This window comes from Globicephala melas, chromosome 4 (assembly GCF_963455315.2).
Source record: "Globicephala melas chromosome 4, mGloMel1.2, whole genome shotgun sequence".
Lineage (NCBI taxonomy): Eukaryota > Metazoa > Chordata > Mammalia > Artiodactyla > Delphinidae > Globicephala > Globicephala melas.
Window position 1 is genome coordinate 80,432,353 of NC_083317.1, and position 27,986 is coordinate 80,460,338.

Sequence of the window (27,986 nt, forward strand, 5' to 3'; positions counted from 1 at the left end):
TAATGAGAAGTTGGTAGACATCATATTAACAAAAGATTTTTTCCTTTTTTGGTAATTACTTGGATCATAACAAATAATAATAAAACAAGACGAATTTCTCTCAGCTTTGGGCTGGGAATCAGGAGGAGGAGGAAGGGAAGGGAGAAAGAGAGTCCTTAGATTGGTGGTAGAAACATAACCCACTAACCCTTGATTGGGCACCCATGACGAGGTCTCTGTGGTGGGGAAGCCCCACCAAAGGGATCCTTTCTCGGTGAGCAAGAATGCTTCGGGGCTGGGCTGTGAGCTCCCAGGGCAGAGCCCTACTGCCCGCTCTCTGATCAGCTCGACTTTGCTGCAGGTTGGTTGTGACTGAAAGGAGACCACTGTGAATTAACTAGGAGGGAGAACATCAAGTTGGAACTTTATTTCACCCAGCCACAGAGGGATAAAACAGCATTCTTCTCTATTTAAATTCTATCCCATCTTCTTGTCCTTCCACGCAGGGCTGCTGACAGAGGTTGTCGGGGCAATTGTGCCAGGTGTGGAGATTCTGCCCACTGGTCAATTGACCTCACTCTCAGATGCTGGCTCTGCCCCTGTCTCTTGAGGTCGGCCCTTGTACTCGCAAGACTTTACGTGCCTCTGTAAGTATAGTAAAACTCCATTAATCTGATGTTATCATGCAAGAAGAGAAAAGTGAAGCCACCAGCTGACAAGATGAGACTTTTTCCTGACATCATAGGTTCTTTATTTGCAAATACAGATAATATTTGAAAGGAAATAAAAACTCAGAGGCTCAAATGCATCCAGTAAATTGAAGGAGCAGTGACACATGCATCCACAAGTGAGTGTAGCTGTATGAAGCCCTACCTGTTTCCCTAGGCAAAAGCACAGCAAGGGTTATAAAATATATGCCTCCTTCACATTATCAGGCAACTAAAGATAATCATATTATTCTCTTTTGCAAAGTCCGTACACTTCAATGTTGTAGCCAAAAAAAATAATGCAATTATAAAGTGAGGCTAGAGAGGAGTTTCTCATAAAATTCCTGTAAGTATAGTAAACAAAATTTACATCACATCGCGTGATATTCCCTTATCAATCATTTAAAAAAGATTTCCTTAAGCAGGCCTGCCTTTGTATTACTTCTTCTGCTTTCCATCCTTATCATTAAACTCAGAGCTACTAAACACTAAGGATTACTCAATCTAGCCCTGGCAACATATAAACAAACAGAAAACTCCTATTTGAAAGCCCTGTTGCAAAGCACAGTTAATGAGTAAACAGAAATTACTGACTTATAAGAAACACTGTCACCCAGAAAGAGAATTATCAGAATAGCTTTGTCAAGTGGGAGTAACTGTTTAATATAACTAGCCCATTTTGGAAACAAAAAGTCAATTAATTTACTTTCTCTCTCCTGCCTGTGGCCAGTCTGTCTTTCTCTCTTGTCGCTCTTTGACCTCTGGAGGTTTTTATTATTGTTTTTTCCCCATTAAGAAGTTCAGCATTCAGTCTCTTGACTTCCCTTATTTTCACATGTGTTCAGGGCCCAGATGTCACAGTTTATTCAAAATGTCAAGAATCTTTGTATGAAAATTGATGACATACGTTTTAAGGTACACATTCATTAACAGAAAAGCAAACTGCAGTAGGCCACGAGTCACATTAGTTTGTCCATTTTCTGTGCTAGTTGAGAAAACTTGTGAGGAAGACTCAGAAAGGAGTTTGAATTCTGCGCACAGCTTTATGTCGTCCGTAGAGATTGACGGTGTCCCCATTAGGAGTCTCACCATTTCTCTCTAGGCTGCTCTGAACGTTCATGGTCTTAGTTGTATTATATCAGGATATTTGGACCATGGGGAGAGGGGATGATGAGATGTTAAGGAAATACCCGTGGCTGCATAAATTAATAAAGAGCATCAGAGAGACTGAAATCATGAAATTCTTCCATTTCTACAGTTGGATTCACTCCATTAACTGGCTTCCAGGGGCGTCCAGGACATTTGGGGGAAGTTGTTTCTGGAAAATCTGGAATCAGTTTAAATGCAAGGCTATTTGGCTCTATCTGGATGTCAGGGATCCAATCATCATCACTCTCTGTGGGAGGTGGTAGTGTATTAGGCATCACAGTTGCAACGAGATCTGAGTCCTGTAAGTTAGGAAAGGTATTGGCTACACTTGGCTGGGCTAGGGAAGGGAAGGGTGTTGGCCCTTCTATCTTCTTTTGTACCTGTGAAGAAGAGGTAGTACTATCTTCATAAAAATTTGCCAAATACTCTGTTCTCCAACCATCGTGCTTTCCATTGTTTTTTCCTCTATTTTTATGTTTTCCGTGGCCATGACCATGCTTATGTCCATGGGCTAGGCCATGTCCCCCTTGATGTCCATGACCCCTTTGGTGCCCATGGCCAAGATCATGACCCTTTTGGTGTCCATGGCCTTGGTCATGCTCATGTTTATGGCCATGGCCAAGGCCATGTTTTATTTGCTTTCCATGGCCCCAGCCATGCCTATGAGTGGGTCCTTGTTCTTTTCCTGAATCCTGCTCTTCATCTTGTACAGGTGCCAGGAAAGTGTGGGGTGGACTTACGATTGTTCCTTCTTTAGTTTTCTCCACTGGTACTGATCGGAAAGGTGAAAAACCTGGAGGCCTTTTCATCAGTGTGGTCTAAACAGGAGATATTAAGATGAATGCATTACTGTGAAAACCACACTATCAAAGAAGAAAGAAGGGACAGGGACCTGGCAATGTTATCTCAGTTTACAGTGGGTCATGTCTTTGCCAGATTTTAAGTACTATATTATAAAAATAATCCAAAAAGGATGAAAATGAATAATATTTTTCCTTTTTTGATTGATTTTATAATTTGTAGATATTGATTCTTTTTCTTAATAATACTCTAAACTAGAGAATTTTTTATTTATCTGGAAAAACTGGATGGTTAACTATATAATCTCTAGGGTACTTTCTAAGGCTATGATTCTCTAAAGCCATGGCATATTACTTATTAGTTGATGCTATTTCTATTAGCACAATTACTGCTTTTATCCAAAAAGGCCCTACCTGGCTTTAAGAATGGAATACATAGGCAGCATATACCACAATCACTCTGTTGAACTGAAACACATTAGAATATATATGTTCATAAGCTTGAAACACAGCCTTTGTATAATGTTTGTATTAGAGTATATACATACCTACACATGGCGAAAACCTAAATGAGGACAAAGGGAGCGGAGGCAACTTGCATTGAAGATATGGATTTGTGGATTGTTTCTACCTACACTTTCACTACCTATGAGGACGTGGCAGTCGGAGGCACTGTTTGGTGATGCAAAGAGCATGGTCTTTGAAGTCAAACAAGCCAGACCCTACTAGTTACCAGCATCTTGGTGAACAGAGTGGGCTCTGATTTGACCTAGATTTGAATCCGAGCACCACTAGCTTCACTTTCCTCATGTGTAAAATAGGCATGATAAAAGCACCTGCCTCATAGAATTGTCAGGAGGAACGTATGTGTCAGGTCCTCAGTACAGTGCCTGGGAGGGAGGAAGCACTTGAGAAAGTTATTATTCACTTTAGGACTTTAGCATCTTCGTAATTTTTCGTGTCTCAACATTGACAGTGGGGAAAGTATTACTTACCTCCCAGGGTTCTTTTAAGAATTAAAAAAATGATGCAAACTAATGCTTCTCAAACTTGAATATGGGTATGACTCCCTTGGGGACTGTGTTAAAATGCAGCTTTTGATTCAGGAAATGTGGAGTGGAGTATGAGACCTGTGTTTCTCCCAAGCTCCCTGGATGTGCTTCACTAAGAGAGCCTGTGGACCCCTGGGGCACTGACAGTGTCTGAGAAGTGATTAAGAGGACTGCTGCTCTCCTTTCTAGTCATAAAAAAAAAAGAGATCAGCACAGAAATGTGAGAGCTCTCCGCATTTTAAAAAGATAGTCCCCCAATTCACTTAAATAGTGGTTCATTTTCAACCCCAAAATATGATTTTTCAGAATGAGCATAACTAACCCAAACCAACTGTAATTAGAATCATACCTGTCCAAGTGATTGACAGTTGACAGTAGGGTAAATTTTTTTCTCCCAAGGTACCACGTAAACATCAGCTTTACAGTTTAGAATTAGCTATCCACGAAAACAGAAGCCCAAAGAGAGAACAGTGTTATTCATGAGATACATAAACAAGCATAAAACGTCATATAGGTTTCCAGGGAATAAGTAAGATGGTTGCGTTACTACTCACACTATGTTTATTGATCTCACAACTTTTCGTCAACTCTTCATTACTTTCCTTAGAACATGTGGTTTCCCTGGCCGTGAACACAATAGAATATTTTTTTCCAGCTACCACCTGGAAAATGAATTAGTACAACATAGGAGCTTAATTAATACTGTGTAATAAATCATACATTTTACCATAAGGGCTTTTAGGGGAGAATATTGAAATTTTAATTATACATTGACCAAGTGAGAGCTACACTCAAAAAGCACAAATATTTGACAACAAAACTTTGTTTGTACGCATGTTAAAACACTTGGCTATTGGTTGGGCTCGTTTCCTTTTCTAAATGGGAAAAGAAAACCACGCTATAATTTTTATTTTTATATTTTTCTCAGTTTTATTGTTTAGCAGCTGCAAAATTCACTAGTAATTCTAAGCCTCAAGTCATAATATATAGACTCTAGGAAGAGTAGGAAGTAAAACTTAAACATTTCCTTTAAACACAATCTTATTGTGTTTCTTATTGTGTTTCTCTTGAATCAGAGAAATACTGAGTTAGTACCACTATAGAAATTATGTGGATTAAATTATGTGAATAGGAAAATGATTTGGATTTCTAGCTCGCTTCTCTGAGTTTTTTAATATTAAGAAATTATTTTAAGCTCTAGCACTCTAGCAATATTTTTAATCATTACACAATGCTGTCTTCTGTTAACAATTTGTGGCCCAGTTTTTTCCTTTTTTTTTTTTTTTGGTCTAGAAGAGGCACACTTTATTTACTTAAAAAGTAAAAATCATTGTGTGTGTGTGTTTTTTTTTTAATACACTGACTTCAACAAAATCCCGAGCACAGTTTTTTTTTTAAAGCCTTACAGCCTTTATATACTTGAAAAACACACTTTATAAAATGTTTTAAAATTATATATATAAATTTAAAAGTTAGGGACTTCCCTGGTGGTGCAGTGGTTAAGAATCTGCCTGCCAGGGCAGGGGACATGGGTTCGATCCCTGATCTGGGAAGATTCCCACATGCTGTGGAGCAACTAAGCCCATGTGACACAACTACTGAAGCCCACGTGCCTACAGCCTGTGCTCTTCAACAAGAGAAGCCACCGCAATGAGAAGCCCACGCACTGCAACAAAGACCCAACACAACCCAAAAAAAAAAAAAAAAAAAAAGTTAGTTGATGTGGCTCAATTTTCAGGCTAAGTTATTCAGTATTTCATTCGAGGATTTAAATGTGTGTGTGTGTGTGTGTGTGTCTGTGTGTGTCTGTGTGTGTGTATGTGATGGACTGAATGTATCCCTCCCAAATGCATATATTGAAGGCCTAACCTCTAAGGTGATGGTTTTAGGAGGGGGAGCCTTTGGTAGGCAGCTAGGTTTAGATAAAGTCATGATGGTGGGCCCCCATGATGGGATTAGTGACCTTATAAGAGAGAGACTAGACCCCGTTCTCTCTCTGAAATGTGAGGACACAGTGAGAAGGCAGCCATCTGCAAGCCAAGAAGACAGTCCTTACCAGGGAAACAAACTGGCTGGTTTTTGGACTTTCCAGCCTCCGGAACTGTAAGAAATAAACTGCTGTTGTTTGTCACCTAGTCTATGGTATTTTGTTATGACCGCCTAAGCAGACTAACACTGTGTGTGTGTGTGTGTGTGTGTGTGTGTGTGTTTAATATTAAGTAGCTATCAAAAAGAATATATCACATATATATGTTGACCTGGAGGGTTGACTGTTATTGAAAAAATAAAGTTATAGGGTGATAGTATAATCCCATTTTTGTAAAAGCAAATCATAACAGTCTTTCCGCTCTCTATGTTTTCTAAAAGCATGGAGAAATTATGGTGGGAGGAGGATGAGGAGAGCGAAGAGTCACAGGAAGAACTAAACTCCTCTACATTTTCTGGCATCATTTTGCTAGGTAAGCACAGCTAAATTTTTAGGACAAATTTGGTAATTAACTTTTAAAACTCCAGATATGTATAAGTTGGGCAGGAAGGTTTGAAAAGCGTTTTAGAGTCTATACTTCGGTGATCATGAATTTTGTTGCTTATTTCAGAGTATACTTTAATCCAGTTTGTTTGACATTACAGTTGATCAATGTGATGCCGCCTAAGAAAGCTGACAGTATATGACACAAACTGCAGCTGTTGGCTCAACACTATTCCAGGTCCAGAGGGCAGGAATAAAGTAGACCTAATAACGTCTTCTGTTCGAGGGCCTCAAGATCGCATCCACATTGCCATTCTTATCAGGTGCCATTCTTATCAGAAGTCTTCCCTGTTTAAGCCCATCCTGCCCAAGTTTTGCTTTTAAGGTAGAGAACACTATGTAGCAATATAAGTTCCAAATGCATTAAAACATTTAAATTAAAGAAATAAGCTGGAAAGATATAAAAAACATTCATCAGTTCTCAGGATGATGAAGGCTTTTTGTAGGTGAAAAGCAGAGGAAGGGACCAGGAGGAAGGGAAAAATGTCTAAATTTGACTAGACAAAAATGAAAACTGATTCTCAAAAGTCACCATAAGTAAAGTAAAAAGGGTAAACTGGGAAGAATATGATGTAGGGTCAATATGACCAATATTTAGTGTTGGTCATAGAAAGCCCAACACTAAAAAACTGGACAAAGGACATGACCAGATCTTTTGGAGAAGTTAAAATGGTCATTAATCCTGAAAAAAGTTTACCTTCATTAATAACCAAGGATACGTACGTAAAAAAACAATGCAACATCATTTTTAACCTTGCGTGTTGGCAAAGATGAGAAACAGCGATGACACCTGGTGTCGGCCAGGTGTGGGAAACATGCAGCTTCAATCACTGATGGTAGGAATATAATTCAGATCAAGACCATCAACCAGTGTCTTACACCCAGGTGGTGTGAATGTAAATTGGCATAATTGCAAATCACTTGGTGATTTGTCAATTTGCATCATAAGTCTTAGACATCCACATATTCCTTGACATTTCTAGGACTTTGTCAAAGGAAAAATTCTAATGTGCACACACAGATCCTTGAAGTGTGTTCATCTGTGCAGAGGCAGGGAGGGACATTGACAGCAGCGGGGACAGAGGCAGTAGGGACACAGCAAAATGAACGGTATATAACAGAAATCGCAACCATTCACATGTGCAAACGAAGGATTTAAGAAATGTTTGGTATCTGAAATATGAAACCAACCTGGAACGGACATGCACCCAAATAGGACTAAACATGCGAAGCCAAGGCAAGACTAAAATTGTAAAACAAATCTAGCAATTTGGCAAATTGGTCATTTGGAGATTGGCTACTGCAAATTCATTATGGTAAGTTGATTTCCAATAATAATAAATTGGCTGCTCCCACTAAGGCTGCCTTGAGTAACCAAATTGCTCTCTTTACATGCAAAAATCAGTAAAGAGTCACCTCTTAAAAGTAAATTTGAAATTCTCACAATATTCCAGATTAATTTAGCAAATGAAGGAATGTCATTCCCTTTCAATTCGTAGCATAATCTATCGTGGTTCCCCTTGCACCCTTAGCGTAAACAAACACACACCCATTCTAGTGTGTCGACTCATTTACAGAAAGAACTGTGACTACCAAGACTAGTAGTTCACGCTTGAGAATGAACGGTTCTCTCCTGACAGTAACTCTCTGACATGCAATATATGGTGGAGTACAAGATTGTTCCTGCATCCTTAGGAATAAAGGAATTTCACAGAAAAGCAGAAATATAGAGTGAGAAGAAAAGCTGACACAGACAGGAGTAGTAGGCATTGGTAGGTCCTTCAAGTAAGCCTAATGTGGGTCACATGTCAGTGAAATCAGTGAAAGGAGTTAGCGACTAGGACAGGAATAAGTGCCTGAGTAGGAGAGAGATCAAGTGTCAGTTTTATTTTAATACAGTTTGTTTAGGTCCTTTTTTTCCCCCCAGTTATAAAACTACTACAGGAAACAAGAAAGATGAAAATAAACAGCCCATTGTGCCATTACCTAAAAGCTACCACTATGAATAATCTGAGGTATTTGTTTCTTTTCAGTATTGTTTCCTGTACTGTTTTATTTTTGGTTTTTATTTATTTATTTTCTTTAGGCTGCACAGTGTGGCATGCAGGACCTTAGTTCCCTGACCAGGGATTGAACCCGTGCCATCTGCAGTGGAAGTGCGGAGTCTTAACCACTGGACCACCAGGGAAGTCCTTAAACTTTTTAAAATAACACAACTGAGTACAGAATGTTTATTCAATTTTATGGCCTCTTTTTTTTTTTTTTTTACTGAAGTATAGCTGATTTACAATGTTGTGTTAATTTCTGCTGTACAGCAAAATGATTCAGTTATACATATATATACGTTCTTTCTCATATTCTTTTCCATTATGCTTTATCACAGGATATTGTATATAGTTCCCCGTGTATGGCCTGTTTTTTCGCTGCATATTATAACATAAGCATTTTCCACATCAAGAACTCCTCACAAAGATTATTTAAAATTGCTGGTTAATATTCCATTGTACAAATATACCAGACATTATCTGATCATGTCTATATTACTGATCATTTTTATGGTTTACTTTTTTTGCTTTTGTAGTTAGAGCTGCAATGAATATCATTGTATTTAAAGACTCCTTCTATTTTAGATTTCTAGAAATTCAATTATTTAGCCAGAATTATAAACTTATTTTTAGTGAGATTTTCTTTGTATTGATAGATTATAAAAACCATCTTGGTTTGCTATAGGAGTTTGGTTCTACTTTGATTACTTTTTTTAGCTTGTATTTAGGGAAGCCCGTTTTGAGGTTCCATAAAAGGAATTGTCCATGAATACATCGGTCATAGGCTATTGGAGTTAGAAGGGATTTGGGCTCTTCTAATCCAGCCACTCATTTTACAGATGCTGTGTGAGTCTGAATGACTGCCCAGGATCACCTGGGATGCAAGTGGTGGATGCTGTGGCAGAGCTGAGTCTCCTGACCTCCAGACCAGGATACTCCTTATCCTCTATTGACAAGCATGGACAAGAGAGATGAATCCCCAGAGGCTACATTTGTAGGAGAGAATGACACCCCAGGCAGGGAACAAATGACATGAAGATGAATGTGTGAAGAGAGCCTGGGGGACGATTGGCTGATGTGGCTGAGCGCAAGGCATGAAGTGATGTTAGAATGAGAGATGAGTCTAGAAAGGCAGAGGATAAGTCTCGCTTTTCCTAGCCCTGAATTTTATTAATTATATATATAATCATTGCTAATATTTATATAGCACTTTAGATTTTGAAAAGTGATTGACATACATTATCTTTTTTAACCCTCACTGTAGTCCTTTACGGATAAAAGAGACAACATTTTAAATGACTTGTCCAAGATCACACACCAAGCATGCAGCGAGGTTGGGACCTGAAATTCAAGTCTACCAAATCCCATTCACCAGATATACTGTTTCCCAATCCAGAGCCAAGATCAGTGGCAAAATTAGTAAGCAATTTGCAATAGATAATCACTATTTTTGTAGCATAATTTACAGACCTGCACTGTTGCTTTTTCCACAGTGTCAATCTTGAAATAGAAGGTTCCATTATTCTCTACATTAAGCTTTGCGATGGAATGTTCCAGAGGCTCCTCCAGCTCTGGGCTGTTGACAGGTATAGATATGGGACAGCCAGCGCAAATCCTGGTGGGTGGTTGTACAAAATCCTCCCCTGAAAGAGGCAGGTTTTATATCAGCGTGTGCACTGAAGGAGCCGTCTAGCCTAGTATTGTACCTTTCCCACATGTGATCCAGCATCCATTTATAGAGGGCCACGTGGCAGCCCAAGGCCCAGCAGTGAGTGGGTGGAGGTTGCCTGTCAGACCTCCAACTTACTGTCTCTCCTCTCTTCCTCTCCTAAGAGCCAAGTGTGTGTAGGGAAACTTTCAATCAGAAGGTGTTAGTTAGTGACAATCAATAGGCCGCACTTTTCTTAAGTTTTTGCATTTTTAATGGAAACTGTGAAAAGCAATGCTTAACGTAAAGGAATGATCTTCTAGTGGGAAAATTCTGGTGAGCAGGCAACTTCCATAATGCTTTATATTGTACAACATATACAACTATCTTCCAAATATGAGAAAAGCCAACTCTTGGTGTAAGAAATACTGACTTGACCTTAAACTTGCACTATCGCCCTTTCCCCACATTATAACATGTAAGGGAAAAAAATCTTTAATTGAAAGGATTTTATTCTGAGTAGTTAAAAATGAGATACAGCTTCCCCAATTCACAATATCCGATGCAGGGACAGCTTGTATATAAGAAAGACCAGCTGACATATCTGAAGGCTAGCTTTGCCCAGAAAACATAAATTTTCCCTTCTGTCACCATATTCCCTTCTGCCACTTGCCAAGCAATCTCAGCTTCACCTGCTGCAGCACAGCAGGGCAGAGATGGGGCACAGTGTTCCTAGTAAGGTCTGTGGGTCATGTAGATTTTGTGGCATATCATGGGAACCAAAGCACAATATCTATGGAAAGATTTAGCCAGTTGTCTGGGACTAACATGAGCACCAATATATATCATCCTGTACCTGGATAAAGGTCACATTTCTGCGAGAAGGAAGCAATTCTTAGCTGGATATCCACGTATGCTTTATCTGTACATTCACCGATATTCTGGTTTTTAAAAAGCATATAAGAGCATAAATTAAAAACGTTTTTTAAGAATCTTTAAACGACTAGTAAAATTAAAAATAGGATGTTGACTTTGCAAATCATCACGTGGAAAAAAACAAAACATAGTCTATTTTCAAAAGATAGAATAATAAACAATGAAAAAGTAGTACCAACACCAACAGCAAATACATACACACAAACACACAGAAACATGAAAAAAGATGACAAGAATATCTAATGTAGAAATAATAGCCATACAAGTGAATGGGTAACATTTTCTTTTAGCAAGACAAGGACTTTCAGATTAGGTTAAAACCAAAATCAATGTACTACATCTTCAAGAATAATAGCATGTAATAAAAAAGATAAAGAAAGATTAAATATAATGGATGAGCAAAGCCACAAGAAGCAAATATGAACAAAAAAGGAGCTAGAGCATTATTAATACTGGACAAAGTAAAATTCAAGGTAACAACTCATAAAGGTAAAAGAAAGATAATTTTAGTTTTATCTAAAAGCATGGAATCAAAATGCATAAAGCAGAAAACATATAGAAATAGAAATGGATAAAAATAATTGTGCTGGGAAACTCCAATATATAACTATTATACAACAGGCAAAATGTATAAAAAATAAATAAGGTCATAGAAGACTTGAATAACATAATAAAGATTTGTTGAAATGGTATTCTCATATGATACACACGATTTAAAATGATACTCTCATAAGTATGATGCAAATAGTATTTCTAATTGCTTTTATACTAGGTTACAAGAAAGTCTCAATAAATTTTGCAAATTGAAAACAATACAGGCATGTTCTTTGACCTCAGCACCACAATGAAACAAAAAAGTTCGTAAAAATTAATAACATAAGTTTAAACAAATAAACAACCAAAAAGTACTTGGAAAAATAAACACACTTTCCTAACTAAAATCTTCATTGATAAGGAAAATAATAAAAAACAAACTGAGAAAAACGAGAATTCCACATGTTGCCAGGGCAGCACTCAGAGTTAACTCCCGGCTTTATACACTTCCACAATTTAAAGAGAGGCAAAAACTATCAAAACACCCCCAACCTCAGTGTTTATCTCAAGAAGTTAGAACAAGAAGAACAATAAACAGCCTTAAGGAAAACAAGAAGGAGGAAACAATAAAAATAAAAGCAAAGCTGGTGAATTAGAAAACAGAAAGCACTAGCATTAATAAATAAATCCAAATAATCATTCATGGGGTAAGGAAAAATAATCAAATGCATAAAAAAGGAAACCTAACAAAGTATACAGAGAAATGTAAAAATATAAGAAAATATTATGAACAAGTGTATGCTAATTTAAATCTCAAAGAAAGACACTTTTCTGGAAAATATAAATAACCAACACTGACTTAAGAACAAGAAGAAAACTTGAATGGACCAATGACTAAAGAAGAAATGGAGAATGCTATTACTACTCTCAATTTACATCCCATTTTTCACCTGTAAACAGCATAGATGTTTTATAGATGAATAATTTTAAAAATTAAAGAAATATATACTGTATTTCCATGTTATATAAACCATTTCTGAATACAGAAAAACGACCCAATCATTCTATAAAAGTATATTCTGGATACCAAAACCTTAAAAAATAGAATGCACACACAAACACATACCGAGAAAACTGTTACACCACTTTCACTTATAAATGTATACGTAGACTGCTTAACTAAACTAGAAATAGAATCCAAATGCATATTTAAAGAAAAATTAACACTAAACAAGTAGAGTTTAGTTTAGGAATCTAAAGATTACTATTAGGAAAGCTGTCAAAACAGCATAGATTAAATTAGAAAAATATGATATTTCAATACATATTCTAAAGCATTTGCTAAATTCAACACCAATTCCTTATTTAAAAACAAAACAAAACTCTTTAAAGAGGAGGAATGTAAGGATGTTTCCTTAACATGAGGAAGAATATCTACCGGGATCCCACAGCAATATTATACGTAATGACAAAATTCTAGAGGCTTTCTCAATAAAATCAGGAATAAAACATGAATTTGTGTGATCACCACTATTTCAAAAAATATCTCTGAAAATTTGGATCAATTCATTGAGACATGAAACAAAAAAATAAACATTGGAAAATAGGAGATAGTATTATTTGCATAAGGTATTATTATAGATCTAGAACAATCAAAAAAAATCAATGAAAAGACATTAGAGTTAATCAGAGAGTTCAATAAAGTTTCTGGATATAAGGTAAGCTAATCAAAATGTATACATTTGTAGGGCTTCCCTGGTGGCGCAGTGGTTGAGAGTCCGCCTGCCGATGCAGGGGACACGGGTTCGTGCCCCGGTCCGGGAAGATCCCACATGCCGTGGAGCGGCTTAGCCCGTGAGCCATGGCCGCTGGGCCTGTGCATCCAGAGCCTGTGCTCTGCGACGGGAGAGGCCACAACAGTGAGAGGCCCGCGTACCGCAAAAAAAAAAAAAAAAAAAAAAAAGTATACATTTGTATATAACAATAACTTGTTTAAAAGAGAATGAAAGGAAAAGAAAAAAAAAGGATTTAATTCCTAATAACAATAACCAAAAACAACAAAACAAAACCTAGTAATAACTTTAGTGAGCATTGTTCTGAATATATTTAAGAAAATCACACAACTTTAGAAATATAAAACTTGACTACATAGAGATGTATACCAAGTTCTTGATTAAAAAGACTAAATATAGTACATATGCCAACTCCTCAAATTAATTTAGAAATGTAATGCAATTCCAATCTATGTGACAGTGTAAGTTTTTCTTCCAAACCTCTTCTAAGATTGGTTTTAAAAATACAAACACTAGAATAATAAAACATGTATTCAAGCTTACTATGAAGCTATGGCTGTTAAAATACGGTAGTGTTGGTACAAAAACAGAGAACAGATTTTTTGTAAGAAATTATTACGGGATAAAGTTTGTTGCAAATTTTGTTGAAGGAAAGACTGTTAAGGTATCTGGTTATTCTCTTGAAAATATCAAGTTAGATACCTCACAAGATACATCAAAATTAATTCCATATAGTTTCAAAAGCTATATTTGAAAATACTGACCATAGACAAACTAGAAAAAAAAAAAACATATAGTGACTGCTGAGCAAGTTGTAGAAAGATTCAAAAGGAAAATATTGATAGATTTAGTCACCTATAAACAAAAACTATTTGTAAGTCAGAAATACCATAATGAAAACTAAAAAGTAAATAAATGAGAAAATATGACAAAACACTGATACTTTTAATATATAAATACTATTTCTAAGTCATTAAGATTTATCCCAAAAAGAAATGGGCAAAGGATGTAGAAGACAATTCATAAATTCAACCCATAAATTTCTAATGAATGTATGAAAATATAATGCTTAAATAAATGCATATTAACTATGTTATTGATTGAGAAAATAAAAACTAAAAATGTTTTTGTCTATGAATTTAGCTGAGTTAAAAAAATACTGAATTCTATCAAGGGTAAACATTGCTGATGGAATGTAAATTGGTGCATTTAGCAGTTAACCTATATATATATCAAGAGTTTTAAGAGCTTTCATACAATTTTACACTATGTGTAAAGCCAGGACTTTATTCTGAGAAAAACAACGTCAAACAGAAATAGCTGTATTCTAAAAGATGTTTGGTGAGTTATTAATTATAATAAAAATGGAAACAACCCATTTTCTTGGTGGGTTTTGAACAAATGACCAAAAGTAGGAAAGTAATTTAAAAAATAATCTATGGTATCTTCACTAGGATATTAAAAGTTATTTTAAAAGTTTATCAAGGGTTCTAATGACATAGAAGAATTCTTAGGTGAAAAAAGTGTAGCATGTAAAATAATTACAACTACAAAAAGGCAAAAAAGAAAATCACTCAAAATTGCCCGTATTCCCCACCAAAAAAGACAAGAGGGAAATACATTCAGATAACTTTGGGTGTTTGGGTATGTGGTGCAACATTATTTTTTTTCTTTGTTTCTGCATTGTCTTGAAGCTTTCTATAAATGTATATTTCCAATAAAGGAACACACATATAAGAAATGTACTCCAATAAAGATGTTAAAAAAAAAGTCATGTTTTTTAAAGGTACAGGGAATACCACACTTATAGTACCTTAATTTTGGATGGGGAGAAGGATGCTGGAGATAGCTCAGAAGTTCTCAGTATTATTAGCACATTTGGTTTACCTGAGAAATTTTTAGATCATCTGACTCCAGGGACTCACCCCAGACCAATTAAATCAGAATGTCTGGTATGGTACTGGCACAAAAACAGAAATATAGATCAATGGAACAGGATAGAAAGCCCAGAGATAAACCCACGCACATATGGTCACCTTATCTTTAATAAAGGAGGCAAGAATATACAATGGAGAAAAGACAGCCTCTTCAATAAGTGGTGCTGGGAAAACTGGCCAGCTACATGTAAAAGAATGAAATTAGAACACTCCCTAACACCATACACAAAAATAAACTCAAAATGGATTAAAGACCTAAATGTTAGGCCAGACACTATCAAACTCTTAGAGGAAAACATAGGCAGAACACTCTATGACATACATCACAGCAAGATCCTTTTTGACCCACCTCCTAGAGAAATGGAAATAAAAACAAAAATAAACAAATGGGACCTAATGAAACTTAAAAGCTTTTGCACAGCAAAGGAAACCATAAACAAGCAAAAAGACAACCCTCAGAATGGGAGAAAATATTTGCAAGTGAAGCAACTGACAAAGGATTAATCTCTAAAATTTACAAGCAGCTCATGCAGCTCAATATCAAAAAAAACCAAACAAACAACCCAATCCAAAAACGGGCAGAAGACCTAAATAGACATTCCTCCAAAGAAGATATACAGATTGCCAACAAACACACGAAAGAATACTCAACATCATTAATCATTAGAGAAATGCAAATCAAAACTACAATGTGATATCATCTCACACCGGTCAGAATGGCCATCATCAAAAAATCTACAAACAGTAAATCCTGGAGAGGGTGTGGAGAAAAGGGAACCCTCATACACTGTTGGTGGGAATGTAAATTGATACGGCCACTATGGAGAACAGTATGGAGGTTTCTTAAAAAACTAAAAAGAGAACTACCATATGACCCAGCAATCCCACAACTGGGCATATACCCTGAGAAAACCATAATTCAAAAAGAGTCATGTACCACAATGTTCAATGCAGCTCTATTTACAATAGCCAGGACATGGAAGCAACATAAGTGTCCATCGACAGATGAATGGATAAAGATGTGGCACATATATACAATGGAATATTACTCAGCCATAAAAAGAAATGAAATTGAGTTATCTGTAGTGAGGTGGATGGACCTAGAGTCTGTCATACAGAGTGAAGTAAGCCAGAAAGAGAAAAACAAATACCGTATGCTAACACATATATATGGAATCTGAGAAAAAAAAAAAAAGGTCATGAAGAACCTAGGGGCAATACAGGAATAAAGACGCTGACCTACTAGAGAATGGACTTGAGGACATGGGGAAGGGGAAAGGTAAGCTGGGACAAAGTGAGAGTGTGGCATGGACTTATATATACTACCAAATGTAAAATAGATAGCTAGTGGGAAGCAGTCGCACAGCACAGGGAGATCAGCTCAGTGCTTTCTGACCACCTAGAGGGGTGGGATAGGGAGGGTGGGAGGGAGGGAGCCGCAAGAGGGAAGAGATATGGGAACATATGTATATGTATAACTGATTCACTTTGTTATAAAGCAGAAACTAACACACCATTGTAAAGCAATTATACTCCAATAAAAATGTTTAAAAAAAAGACTTAAATGTTCAGTATGTTCACTGTTGGATGCTGCAACTAAAAAAAAAAAAAAAAATCAGAATGTCTGGGGGAGTGATCTGGGAATAGGTGTTTTTTAAATCTAGGCTAGTGCTTCTAAGGTGCAACATGCCCTGAGAACTACGTAGGAAAACCCTTAAATCAGTGCTTTCCAAACTTTAATGTGCAGATGAATCACCTGAGAACCTTGTTAATATGCATATTCTGATTCAGTAGCTAAGGGTGGAGTTGAGATTCTACTTTGCTAAGAAGCTCCCTGGTGATGCTAATGCACTTTGAATAGCAAGGCCTTAAATCTTACCACTTGTGGGCAAAATATTTCATTTCTATTTCATGTCCTTTAATTACTGTAACAACTCTGTGATATAGGTGCTATTATTCTTCACGATTTTACAAATGAGGAAGTGAAGGCTCAGAAAAGTTATACCAAATCTGATTGGCTTTGTGACTCCAACCAGCCTTTGCAACTCTCTGTGTTGCAAAGAGAAAACTTAACTGGGGGTTTATAAACAGATGCAGCAAGATTAAAGCTAGATAACATTTAGGCCTATATAACCTCAAACGGCTAAGCATAAAAACAGAAGATGTTAACAGATGCTTAAAAGGCCAGACTCAACTCAACCTGACAAAATTAAATAGTGGCTAGAACCTATGTGTTTAGAGGGTTCCTCTCTCTCTCTCTTTCTCTTTTATACTATTTTCTAAAATTCTGGTAAAATATATATAATATAAAATTTGCCATCATAACCATTTTTAAGTGTATAATTCAGGGCCATTTATTACATCCACAGTGCTGTGCAACCATCTCTACTATCTATTTCCAATAGTTTTCATCACCCCAAACACAAATTCTGCAACCATTAAGCAAAATCTCCCCGTTCTCCCTCTTCCCAGCCCCTGGTAAACTCTAACCTACTTTTTGTCTCTATGAATTTGTGTATGTTGGATAATTCATATAAGTGAAATCATATACTGGTTGTCCTTTTGTGTCTGGCTTATTTCACTTAACATTTTCAAGGTTCATACATGTTGTAGCATATATCAGAATTCCATTCCTTTCTATGGCTAAAGAATTGTTATATGCATGTCACATTGTGTTTATGCATTCCTCTATCGATGAACATTTGGGTTGTTTTCCACCTTTGGCTATTGTGAATAATGCTGCAATGAATATTGGCATATAAGTATCTTTTTGAGTCCCTGTTTTAAATTCTTTGGGGTATATATCTAGGAGTATAATTGCTAGGTCATATGGTAATTCTACATTTAACTTTTTGAGGAACTGCCATACTGGTCTCCACCATGGCTGCATGATTTTACATTTCCATCAGCAATGTACAAAAGTTCCAATTTTTCCACATTCTCCCCAATACTTGGTATTTTACAATTTTTTAAAATTACAGCCATCCTCTAGGTGTGAAGTAGCATCTCATCTGTGGTCTATACTTACATTCCCCCTGATGGCTAATGATGTTGAGTATTTTTCATGTGCTTTTTGACCATTCGTATGACTTCTTTAGAGAAATGTCTATTTAAGTTGTTTGCCCATTTAAAAATTTTGTTGTTGCACCGCGGAAGTTTTTTATATATTCTACATATTAAGCCCTTTTCAGATATATGATTTGCATATATTTTCTCCCATTCTGTGGATTGTCTTTTCACTCTCTTAATAGTGTCCTTTTTACTTCCCCCCCATTTATGAAACAAACACATGCTTGATTAGAAACATTGGGAAGTATTGAAGAGTTTCAAAAGGTATAAAAAATCAGAAAAAACAGCCATAGTTCCAACTAAAAGTTAGCCATATTTTATATTTTGGCATATTTGTTTTTCATCACTTTTTATGTTTACATCTACTTTATGTACCTGAGTAAATCTGTATGTGTAATTTTGTACCGTGCTTTTTTTTGTTTTTTACTTAACATACCGTAACCATTTTACTAGGTCACTAAAATCTCTGCAAACATAATTTTAATGGCTGCACATATTCTACTGTATGGATATACTGTAATTTGCTTAACCATTCCATATGTTGAAAATATGTTATTTTTAATATTTTCCTTTTAATAAAAAGTCAAAATTAACATCTTGCTGCCTGGATTTCTCATTTTCTTCCCATATAATGGACGTTGAGAAGTAGAATGACTAGGTCAGTGGTCCTCAACCTTTCTGGCACTAGGGACTGATTTCGTGGAAGACAATTTTTCCACAGATGGTAGGGAGTGGTGGGGTGGGGGAGATGGTTCAGGCAGTAACACGAGCGATGGGGGAGTGATGGGGAGCAATGGGGAGCGGTGGGGAGCGATGGGGAGTGCTGGGGAGCGATGGGGAGCGATGGGGAGTGATGGGGAGCGATGGGGAGCGATGGGGAGCCGTGGGGAGCCATGGGGAGTGGTGGGGAGCGATGGGGAGCCATGCGGAGCCATGGGGAGCAATGGGGAGCGATGGGGAGCGATGGGGAGGGATGGGGAGCCGTGGGGAGCGATGGGGAGGGATGGGGAGCCATGGGGAGCGATGGGGAGGGATGGGGAGCCATGGGGAGCGGTGGGGAGTGGTGGGGAGCTGTGGGGAGTGATGGGGAGGGATGGGGAGCGATGGGGAGGGATGGGGAGCGATGGGGAGCGATGGGGAGCGTCAGATGAAGCTTCGCTCACTCGCCCGCAGCTCCCCTCCTGCTGTGTGGCCTGGTTCCTAACAGGCCTCAAACTGGTACCGGTCCACGGCCCAGGGGTTGGAGACCCCTGGACTAGATGAAGGGACTTGCAGCCACCCCTTGCTTAAAGAACAGCCTTCTGCTAAAATGCAAATAGCCCTGGGAAGGTCATCATGCCTTATCATCTTAACATGCACTAACTCCTGCCACTTTGAGATGCTCTCTTTTAACATAATTTTGGTTCAGGTAATAAGATATCAACCTGGAAAGGGCCACTAAGGGAGAGAGACACAGGATGTACTTATTAAAGATAAAAGTAGGGGAGGGAAGGTGAAAGAACAAGCAGAGACAAGTTGGAAGTGAAGGAGTGTCCTGGGTAGAGCTCGGGAGCCTTGTAAGGACATTGAGCACACGGGGAGGAAGGGAGACAGGAAAGCGTGAAGACATGAAAAGACAAACTTGACCGTGGCATCATTTTGTCTCAGGCTATTCCTAGCCTCTGGTTATATCTGTAAATGCTTATTGCCAGATGTACAGACTCTGACCAGCTGGGTAAGCAGCTTGACCAATGATGTGAACTGTAGAGTCTCAAGTGAAAGTGAATGTGAGCTGCGTATGTCATCAAAAATTTTAGTGACTGAGACTTCCTCCACAGCTGAGAGTTCCCACACCTGTAAATACTGGACACAAAAGGCTAAGAACTTTATGATTAGATTTTTGCCTACTTACACCATTTGAAAGGGACTTGCAGTCTGGAGTTAAGAATAGAAAATTCTCCTTGGAACAATTAGTCTGCACAATTGAGTAAGTAATTTCATAGTTCCATCCAGCCACCACCTGAAACGATTTTGGATTGAATATTTAAAGGGCAGTTTAAACATAATTCATAGTGTTAGGAGGAGCTTAGAATACTGCCTGACATTTCATAAGTGCTCAAAAATACAAACTATTATTATTACTAGGCAAAAGTCATTACTGAATAAATATTGAGCACATTATGACTCTCACACCCTTCAACACAACACACACACACACACACAGCTACACATCTGAAAATGAAAAGCAATTTATAGATGGAGTTAATGTATTTCCTTAAGTAAGACGTAGCAATATTTCCTCTGCCAGGCAACAGGGAAAAAATGATCTGTTGAATTTTGTAAAATATTAATAATGCTTTTCTAGATGGATAAAGAAAACTTTGGAGCTGGAGTGGCCTTGACCAGTAGGTCCTTACGTTCCCAGACTGCCAGACAGTAAGATTTCTCCTGCTTTATCTAGGGTGGGTCCCACCCTGATAGCTGGATATGGACAGAACTGAGGAGAGCATGCATCTTGCATGAAGGCAAGTCGGAAGGTCAATTAAAAGCAGGAAATGCTACTGACCAAAGTGGGTCCCTCATAATTAGAGGCTGAAATCCAAGGGGCCCAGTCAGTTGTCAGTAAAGTCTTCATGAACTGAGGCAACAGAAAGGACCAGATTTACAAGTATTTGCTTTTTTCTCTGCTGAAATGGAAACCATAATTTAGAGGGTACCCAGCAAGCTTTGCCAACTTTTTTAGGTACAATTTAATATTGGGGGGCCATGTTTGCCTCCTAATAGTTAGGTGATGAGAGAGTCTTCTTAAAACCCTAAGGCCAGAATGACTTTTCCTTTTTACCATCTCTGGGAGAACATGCAATGCTGACCACCCATTCATTAAAAACAAATCTCCCAGGAAGGGGGTCCGATTAGGCTCCCTTTCCCCATTTACATACTGCAGTATCCAAATCATTGTGCCTGAAGAGAAAGGCTTTGCCTCCTGAGCTAGTCGTATGAGAACATGAAAGAGTTCCTCACCACCACCTGTGGAATCATATGTTTTCCTCGGCCAAAGGTTTATTTTAGGTAATGAAACCCTAAACCATAAAGATCTAACAAATTCTAACAATACTATGACACGGGAAAAATTAAAGGACAAACCTGTCTTTGGGCCTTTTTTACTTCTTTAAGATCAAAGAGGTGGGAGTGATCAGTGTTGTTGTTAAAGTGTTGAATGGCATGTCTCAGTACAGGTTCCAAGTCGGGGCTTTCGGTTGATATGGGGTGCAGGCAGCCAAGGCAGTCGTACTGGGCTGTCACCAGGGGGCCCTCGGCTTGACAAAGAGCAAGCAAAAGGGCAGCGTTAACAAGCAAAACCTGCATTCACATACATTGCCCTAAATAAGCCAGATAATTTGGAAGGCCCTGATAAGCAAACGTTCCAGTAAGTCCTAGTATGCACTGGAAAAAGAGAACACAAGACTGAATGATAGGGAAGACCTATCATTCACTTAGGGACATCTTATATGCATCCTATTGTGCATAATTATTTTAAATTTATTTTAAAGTCATTTTAAATTATGGAAGTGATACACGAATTTATCCTCATAAAATTAAAACATTACAGGTGCATTTTTATTTCTTTTTCAGTGTTAACCAAAGCTCCTTGAAGCCGGGAGCAGGATGTAATACATTTTGTATCAATTCAATCCAACAAACATGTATTTCGCACCTGCTATAACATGCCCTGTGTTGAACATGGCTGCGTGGATGCATTAATTTGTTAGTAATGGCCACTGCCATGAAGGAGTCGGGAAAAATCAAGGGGGAGAGACCGAACTGGAGATGGATGATTTCAATATAATTCAGCAAGAGATTGGAAAGGCAGGAGCCCAGAGTGAGCCCAGGGAAGCCTTTCCTGAGGAGAACAGGCTGAGCTAAGAAGGGTGAAGAGCAGTCAAGGTCAACCTCTCAAAACAAGGTATGAGGCCTGAGGAGAAGGGAGGGACGGCTCCTGAGGAAGAAGGATGAGGCAGGGACCGTGTTGTACACACATCTTAACCAGAGCTTATAGCAGGAGGCAGGGAGGGGTGGTCTGAAGTGTGAGCAGTCTGAAGGGAGGCCTCTGCTGTGGAGTCTGGGCTGTGCTCTGTAGGCAGGGATTCTTAACTATTTTCCTGGGTCATAGTCTCCTTTGATGACCCTAATGTAAGCTATGGCGCCCTCTCCTGGCAGATGCACATACTCACAACCTTCTCCACTTCTGGGCATTCCTAGACCCTCTGAGGTGAATTGAGAATGGTCCCCTGTAAGAATGGGGAGCCACCGAATGGGTTTTAATAAAATGATGTAAAATATTTTAAAAAGGAGAGAGTCTGTGTTAAATCACCACTGTTCATGACACACAGCCCTGACTCCCTGGTCAGTAGCAGTACATGTGGCAAAAAGGGGAAGAAATGAAGGAGTCCTGGGCCCCTTGGCCCTGGGGCTCTCACAGCCCGAGGATGTAAGATCCCCCAGTCAGCAGTTCAACGCAACCCCCCTTGCAACTGTTTCTCGGCATTCTCTCCATAAGTTTGTGTCAGGAAATGACACATTGTGTGAATATTCATAGCTTTCCCCCCTCCTTTCCTTGTAGAAGTTAGGTTGAATCAGGGTAATGGGCAAAGTTAAAAAACTAGAGGGAAATAAATAAATAAATACTGTTGAAATAATATTTACATTTTTTCCGAGAAAAATATACAGACCCTTTGAATAAAATTGTTTCTAAGATGGTTTCTGTTAAAAAAAAAAAAAAAAACTAGAGGGGATGACATGGGAAAGATGAGAGAATTACTGATGGGAAAACAAAACAAAAAAAGATGAACACAGGAGGTGAAAGGGAGAGATGGAGAAAAGCCCAGAGGCTGGTTTGCCTGACCTCAAGGGCAGCTCCCACTGGTGTAGGGGAAGCAATGGAGCAGCCTTTGAGGGTGAGATGAACAGGGAAAGATGCAAACTCAGTTTTTCTGGGTGACAATGATTTTCCACACTGCCTCAACATTTCCAGAGAGATTTTTAAATTAAAATGTTTCAAATTTTGAATTCTGAAACATATCTGGCCAAAAAGTTTTCAGATAAGAGATTGTGGACCTAGCACTAATTTCTGAAGGTGTGGCAAAGAGCTTTTTCTCTCATGGTACATAACGTGCTCTGCTCTGGATAATGTTAAAATGTGCTTACGAGATAGAGCTCTTAAACCAAATAATAAAAAGCTACCCCTATCAAAAGATTTTAATTACTTGTGATTTCTGTTTTGGACTATTTTTCTTTGAATGCAACTTCTTGCAGGAACGGAAACTCGAGGGATATCGTTTTTGTGGATACCATTTAGGGGATTAAGGCTGGAATAGAAGGACCACTACTACAGTGGAGTTCAATAGCATGGCTAAGGATGCTGTTCTGGAGCTTAGGTACAAAAACGCTATCATGCAGAAGGCCAGTTCCAGGATGGCTTTTGTGACTGACTTCACCTAGACGTGCCCATCCTTCTGTATGTGGCACCTCTGCCACAGGAGGGAAGGAGCTAACAGTGGTCATCTGTTGAGAAGTTTCTCCATACTTAAGATTCTAAAGGAATATCGTTTATGGAGGGTCTATTCCACCAACTCTGCTAACTGCTAGCTATGGGGTCTTGGGCAAGATATTTGACTGCTGTGGGCCTGTTTCCTCATCTGTGAACTGGGGATATTAACATTTGCCTCCTAGAGTTGTTCTGAGGAATAGATATGTTAATACACATGAAGTGATTAGAACTGTGGCTAGTAATAAGGGCTCAATAAATGTTAGCTATTATTACCTTTTCCTTGATTATCATTAATACATTATTATGATTACATCTTCAGGTGTATCATCTAGTTTCATTCTAAACAATTGTGCAAAGTGGGAATTACTGTGATCTCCTCTTATAGGTAAGGAAAAGGAAAGCCAAGAAGGTGAGAGCTTTGAAAGATTCCAGGCCAGATCTGACCTCAAAGCCTGTGCTACTCTCACTCTAGGATGCTGCCTACAGTTGAAGCCAGTTCTGTGGCTTCTCATCCTTTTGCACACACCTAATACAATGCTGCTCTTGAGGAAGAGAATCAGGATAGCGCCGAGGGGCGTGAGCCCGGCCCCACCTCAGAACTCTGCCGCTCCACCCCCTCCAGCGCCCCCGCAAGGCTGCAAGTGGTATTGCCACTGCTGCCCTCCGGGAAAGAGGGGTCTTTGGTGCCACACAGAAGAGGTTCATTTTTCCCCAGGGCAGCACCACCAGGCACAGCAGCTACCTGGAGTAATCTGGCAGGTCTGGGTAGCCACGGAGAACTTCATATTCCCCCTCTTGGCCACCGTCGCTGTGCATTCCCCTGTAGCCTAAGAAGAAGAAGAAAAAAGGATTAAAAAAAAGATTTATCTTAATCTTTCAGATGAAAGCCCGCGTACCGCAAAACAAAACAAACAAAAAACAACCTTGTCAAGATTTTTTATGTTTCTAGCAGAGTTTTGAGACACAAGAATGAATGTTTTGCAGCCTAATCATTATTTTATACAAGCCACTGATATTCGTGAAATATTGGAGGAAAGGCAGTTTAAATGGCGAGGTTTTAGAGTATGAACCTTTGTGTTGTTTTTTTTTTTTGCGGTACGTGGGCCTCTTACTGTTGTGACCTCTCCCGTTGCGGAGCACAGGCTCCGGACGCACAGGCTCAGTGGCCATGGCTCACGGGCCCAGCCGCTCCGCGGCATGTGGGATCTTCGCGGACCGGGGCACGAACCCGTGAACCCTGCATCGGCAGGCGGACTCTCAACCACTGCGCCACCAGGGAAGCCCTGAATCTTTGTTTTGAGCCCCAGAGATATTTCTATTTCATCAAGATGCACACAGTGCCTGAGAACCAGCCTGCTAAACTGTCCTCTTGATTTACCTTTCAATTTCAGTGTTCAAACTGCATACAGGAAGCCAGGGTTTTGACATTGAACAGGTGGCTCCCTGGACTGGGAGGAGAGTGGCTTGCTTCTCCCTCAATTACGGCCCAGCAAGAAGCTGTGCTGTGCCAGGGCAGGGTAGGCGTTAGGTTAAGACAGCCCTTGGTAAACTTGGCCGAGAAAACTGGAGGCTCGGAAACTGTCAACACACTCACAGCTTGTGCAGAGTCATTGTAGTCACAATCCTGCCAGGTTTTGTCACTTTGAACAGGACAGTTGCCCTCCTTGATTTGGTACTTGAAGGAATAAAACGTGTCAGGATCATCCTGAAAAACAGCAACCAAAGATACGTACGGTTCATCTAACTGACCCAACGGCAAATCATTTGAGTGGGATCTGGTGCAGTTATATTTGATCTTGATTTGATTCAATGAAGGCAAAAACATTTATTAAAAATATTGAAAGTTTATAAATATTTACTTGGAGGAATGTTCATAATATACTGTTTACAAATATATATATATTTAAATTTCAAAGTAGGTCCATAGTTTTAGCCCATTTTTGTAGAAACCAATTTATATGTAAATATATATAAAATTTTTTTTTTAAGTCTGGAAAAGTATGCAGCAAAGCTGTTAAAATGTGTGTCTTTCAGTGGTGGGAGTACAGTTCACTTTCTTCTTTCAACAAACATTCCTGAATTGTCTATTTTTTTGAACAAACATTATTTTTACAGTTAGAAAACAAACCAGAAGCCTTTTTTTCATTAAAAAAAAAGTAACAGTTATCTGGATAGTGGGAATAATTATGGGTAATTTTAGTATTTTTATGGGCATTGTTTTGTTTTCTATTTAGTATAGCATGACGTGAAATAATAAATTAAACTTTTAAAGTATAAAGGTGCTGATTTAGATGAGCCTTCAGATGCAACGTCCTGGTGTGTCAGAACAGCAAGGGACTTCAGAGGGGATGTTGTCCATCTTCTCAGTTTGCAGGTGAGAGAAAGGAGGCCCCAGGTAGATGGCGTATGCCTTAGGCAGCCTCCCCACCTTGGAAAGGCAGAGCCAGCTCTGGATGGCAGGTCTCCTGACTCACCAGGCAGTGCTCTCTCCACAGTGTTTGCATTTGGGAGATGATGGAATCAGACAAGATAGACTCTTCTAGTTCCTCCTAGGTCTCAGATTTTAATAAAACCTAAGTGGTCATGGTACAGGCAGTCCCCACACAGCAAGGTAGAGATAAAGAGTGATTCTATGGACATTTTAGAATAAAAAAACCACATTTGCCATGGATGTCTGCCAATAAAGACTACAACCATACTAGAGAACACTAGGACTCACAGGACTGCACAAATTTGTGAAACAGAAAGGCCGGACTTTCAGAAGACAAACAAACAAAAACATATCTACTGGGCTTTTTCCTTTTTCCTTATCATATCAAATACCTGGGGTTTTTTTCCACCAAAGTAATCAATTGCTTAACTATCACAGAAACACAATGTTTTATAGTGAAATTCACTCAAACAAACTATATTGAAAAGATTTGTAATTCTTGAAGTCACATACCCTGTCAGGGTTTGTCTCCATCCTGAGTGCATCGATCATTGATTTTAAAAAAGTGCTAAAAATCAAGAAGAACATGGCTGTTACCTTGATGCATTCAGCCATATGGACTTCATGGCAGGTATTTTGTCCAATGCAGTTGAACCAAGTTAGTCTCATTTCTGACTCCTCTTAGACAAACCTTCCCTTTCCCCTAGCTTAATAGAGGTATAATTGACAAATAAAAATTGTATATATTTAAGGGGTACAATCTGATGAACTGAAACACATGTATATTGTGCAATGATTACCACAAACAAGCTAATTAACACACCCATCACCTCACATACTTATATTTTTGTGGTGAGAATACTTAAGATCTAGGCTTTCAACAAATTTCAAGTGTACAATAAAGTATTATTAGCTATAATCACCACACTCTACATTAGATCCTCAGGACCTATTCATCGTATAACTGAAAGTTTGCACCCTTTGACCAGCGTCTCCCCATTTCCCCACCTCCCAGTCCCTGGCAATCGCCGTTCTACTTTCTGTGTCTGTGAGTTTGAACTTTTAGACTCCACACATAAGTGAGATCATATCATACTTGTTAGATGTACCCCTTTAAGAACCCATTTCCCACCTGAGGTCTGGAGGTCTTCATATTGTTGTCTAGGACTGGTCACCCAGTAAATCCTGCTGCTGCAGCCTGACCGAGTTCCTGGATTCTCCCACTTTGCACAGTCCCTTTAAAATTTCTCCATCTACCTTTGTTTCATTTCACCCTAGGATATGCTGCTCTGATCACCCAGGAGGAGTCATACCTTTCCCTTCACCCCCAGGCCAGAGAATGGTGTTGGTCTTTTCTAAGAGCTGTAAGCTTCCCTTCGATTATCAGTTCTTTGGTGATTGGGGTGCGTGTGTGGCGTGAGGCCTGGGCTCCAAGTGACAGCACAAATCCCCAATGACCTCAAGGTTAAACACAGCTCACTCACCGTCCTGATGACCTCAGTTACGCGGTACAATACAAATTGGTTGCCACTTTTGTTTCCACTGTTATATTTCTTCAGAGCAGTGTCCGCAGCTTGAAATACATCCGGGTCGTTGCAGTCGATTTCTTGCGAGGAATCCTGGGTTAAACTTGGTAGCAGCCTGGAGCAAAGAAAAAGGATGGTGATTAATTTCATGATTTAAGTCTCCCTCTGGGAGTTTCACGAAGAATTGGGAGCCAATTAAGATGCTGATTTTAACTATCTTCAGCCTCTATTTCCTCCGGGCTCTCCTCTCCCTGCTGCCTCAGTGCTCTGGGGGCCTGGCTAATTCCTGCTGCCATGCACTATTTGCTTATTCCAAAAGGACA

At 38.9% G+C, this 27,986-nt stretch overlaps 1 protein-coding gene across 2 annotated transcripts; it reads right to left on the reverse strand.

Moving 5' to 3' along the window:
- Positions 1-401: 401 nt before the first annotated feature.
- On the reverse strand, positions 402-27,964 carry KNG1 (kininogen 1). 2 transcript variants are annotated; one of them, XM_030856720.3, is made up of 11 exons: positions 27,622-27,964; positions 25,301-25,411; positions 24,449-24,533; positions 21,303-21,475; positions 20,071-20,178; positions 10,767-10,851; positions 9,733-9,905; positions 4,242-4,349; positions 4,037-4,123; positions 2,576-2,653; positions 402-624 (listed from the first exon to the last, which is right to left on the reverse strand). In XM_030856720.3, exons 1-11 carry the CDS (start codon positions 27,811-27,813, stop codon positions 544-546), a joined length of 1,281 nt encoding a protein of 426 aa, XP_030712580.1. In that variant the 5' UTR covers positions 27,814-27,964; the 3' UTR covers positions 402-543. The 2 variants fall into 2 exon arrangements, with proteins under 2 accessions (XP_030712580.1, XP_030712574.1); XM_030856714.3 differs by lacking the exon at positions 402-624 and having other exon boundaries at positions 1,892-2,653.
- Positions 27,965-27,986: the final 22 nt, after the last annotated feature.

Excerpts from the sequence above, each read along its gene's own strand:
- KNG1 (XM_030856714.3), bottom strand. The coding sequence starts at position 27,813 with ATGAAATTAATCACCATCCTTTTTCTTTGCTCCAGGCTGCTACCAAGT. Across the intron at positions 25,412-27,621 it reads TAACTGAGGTCATCAGGACG|GATGATCCTGACACGTTTTA; the intron begins GTGAGTGAGCTG and ends GCTGTTTTTCAG. Across the intron at positions 24,534-25,300 it reads ACAATGACTCTGCACAAGCT|GCTACAGGGGAATGCACAGC; the intron begins GTGAGTGTGTTG and ends TCTTCTTCTTAG.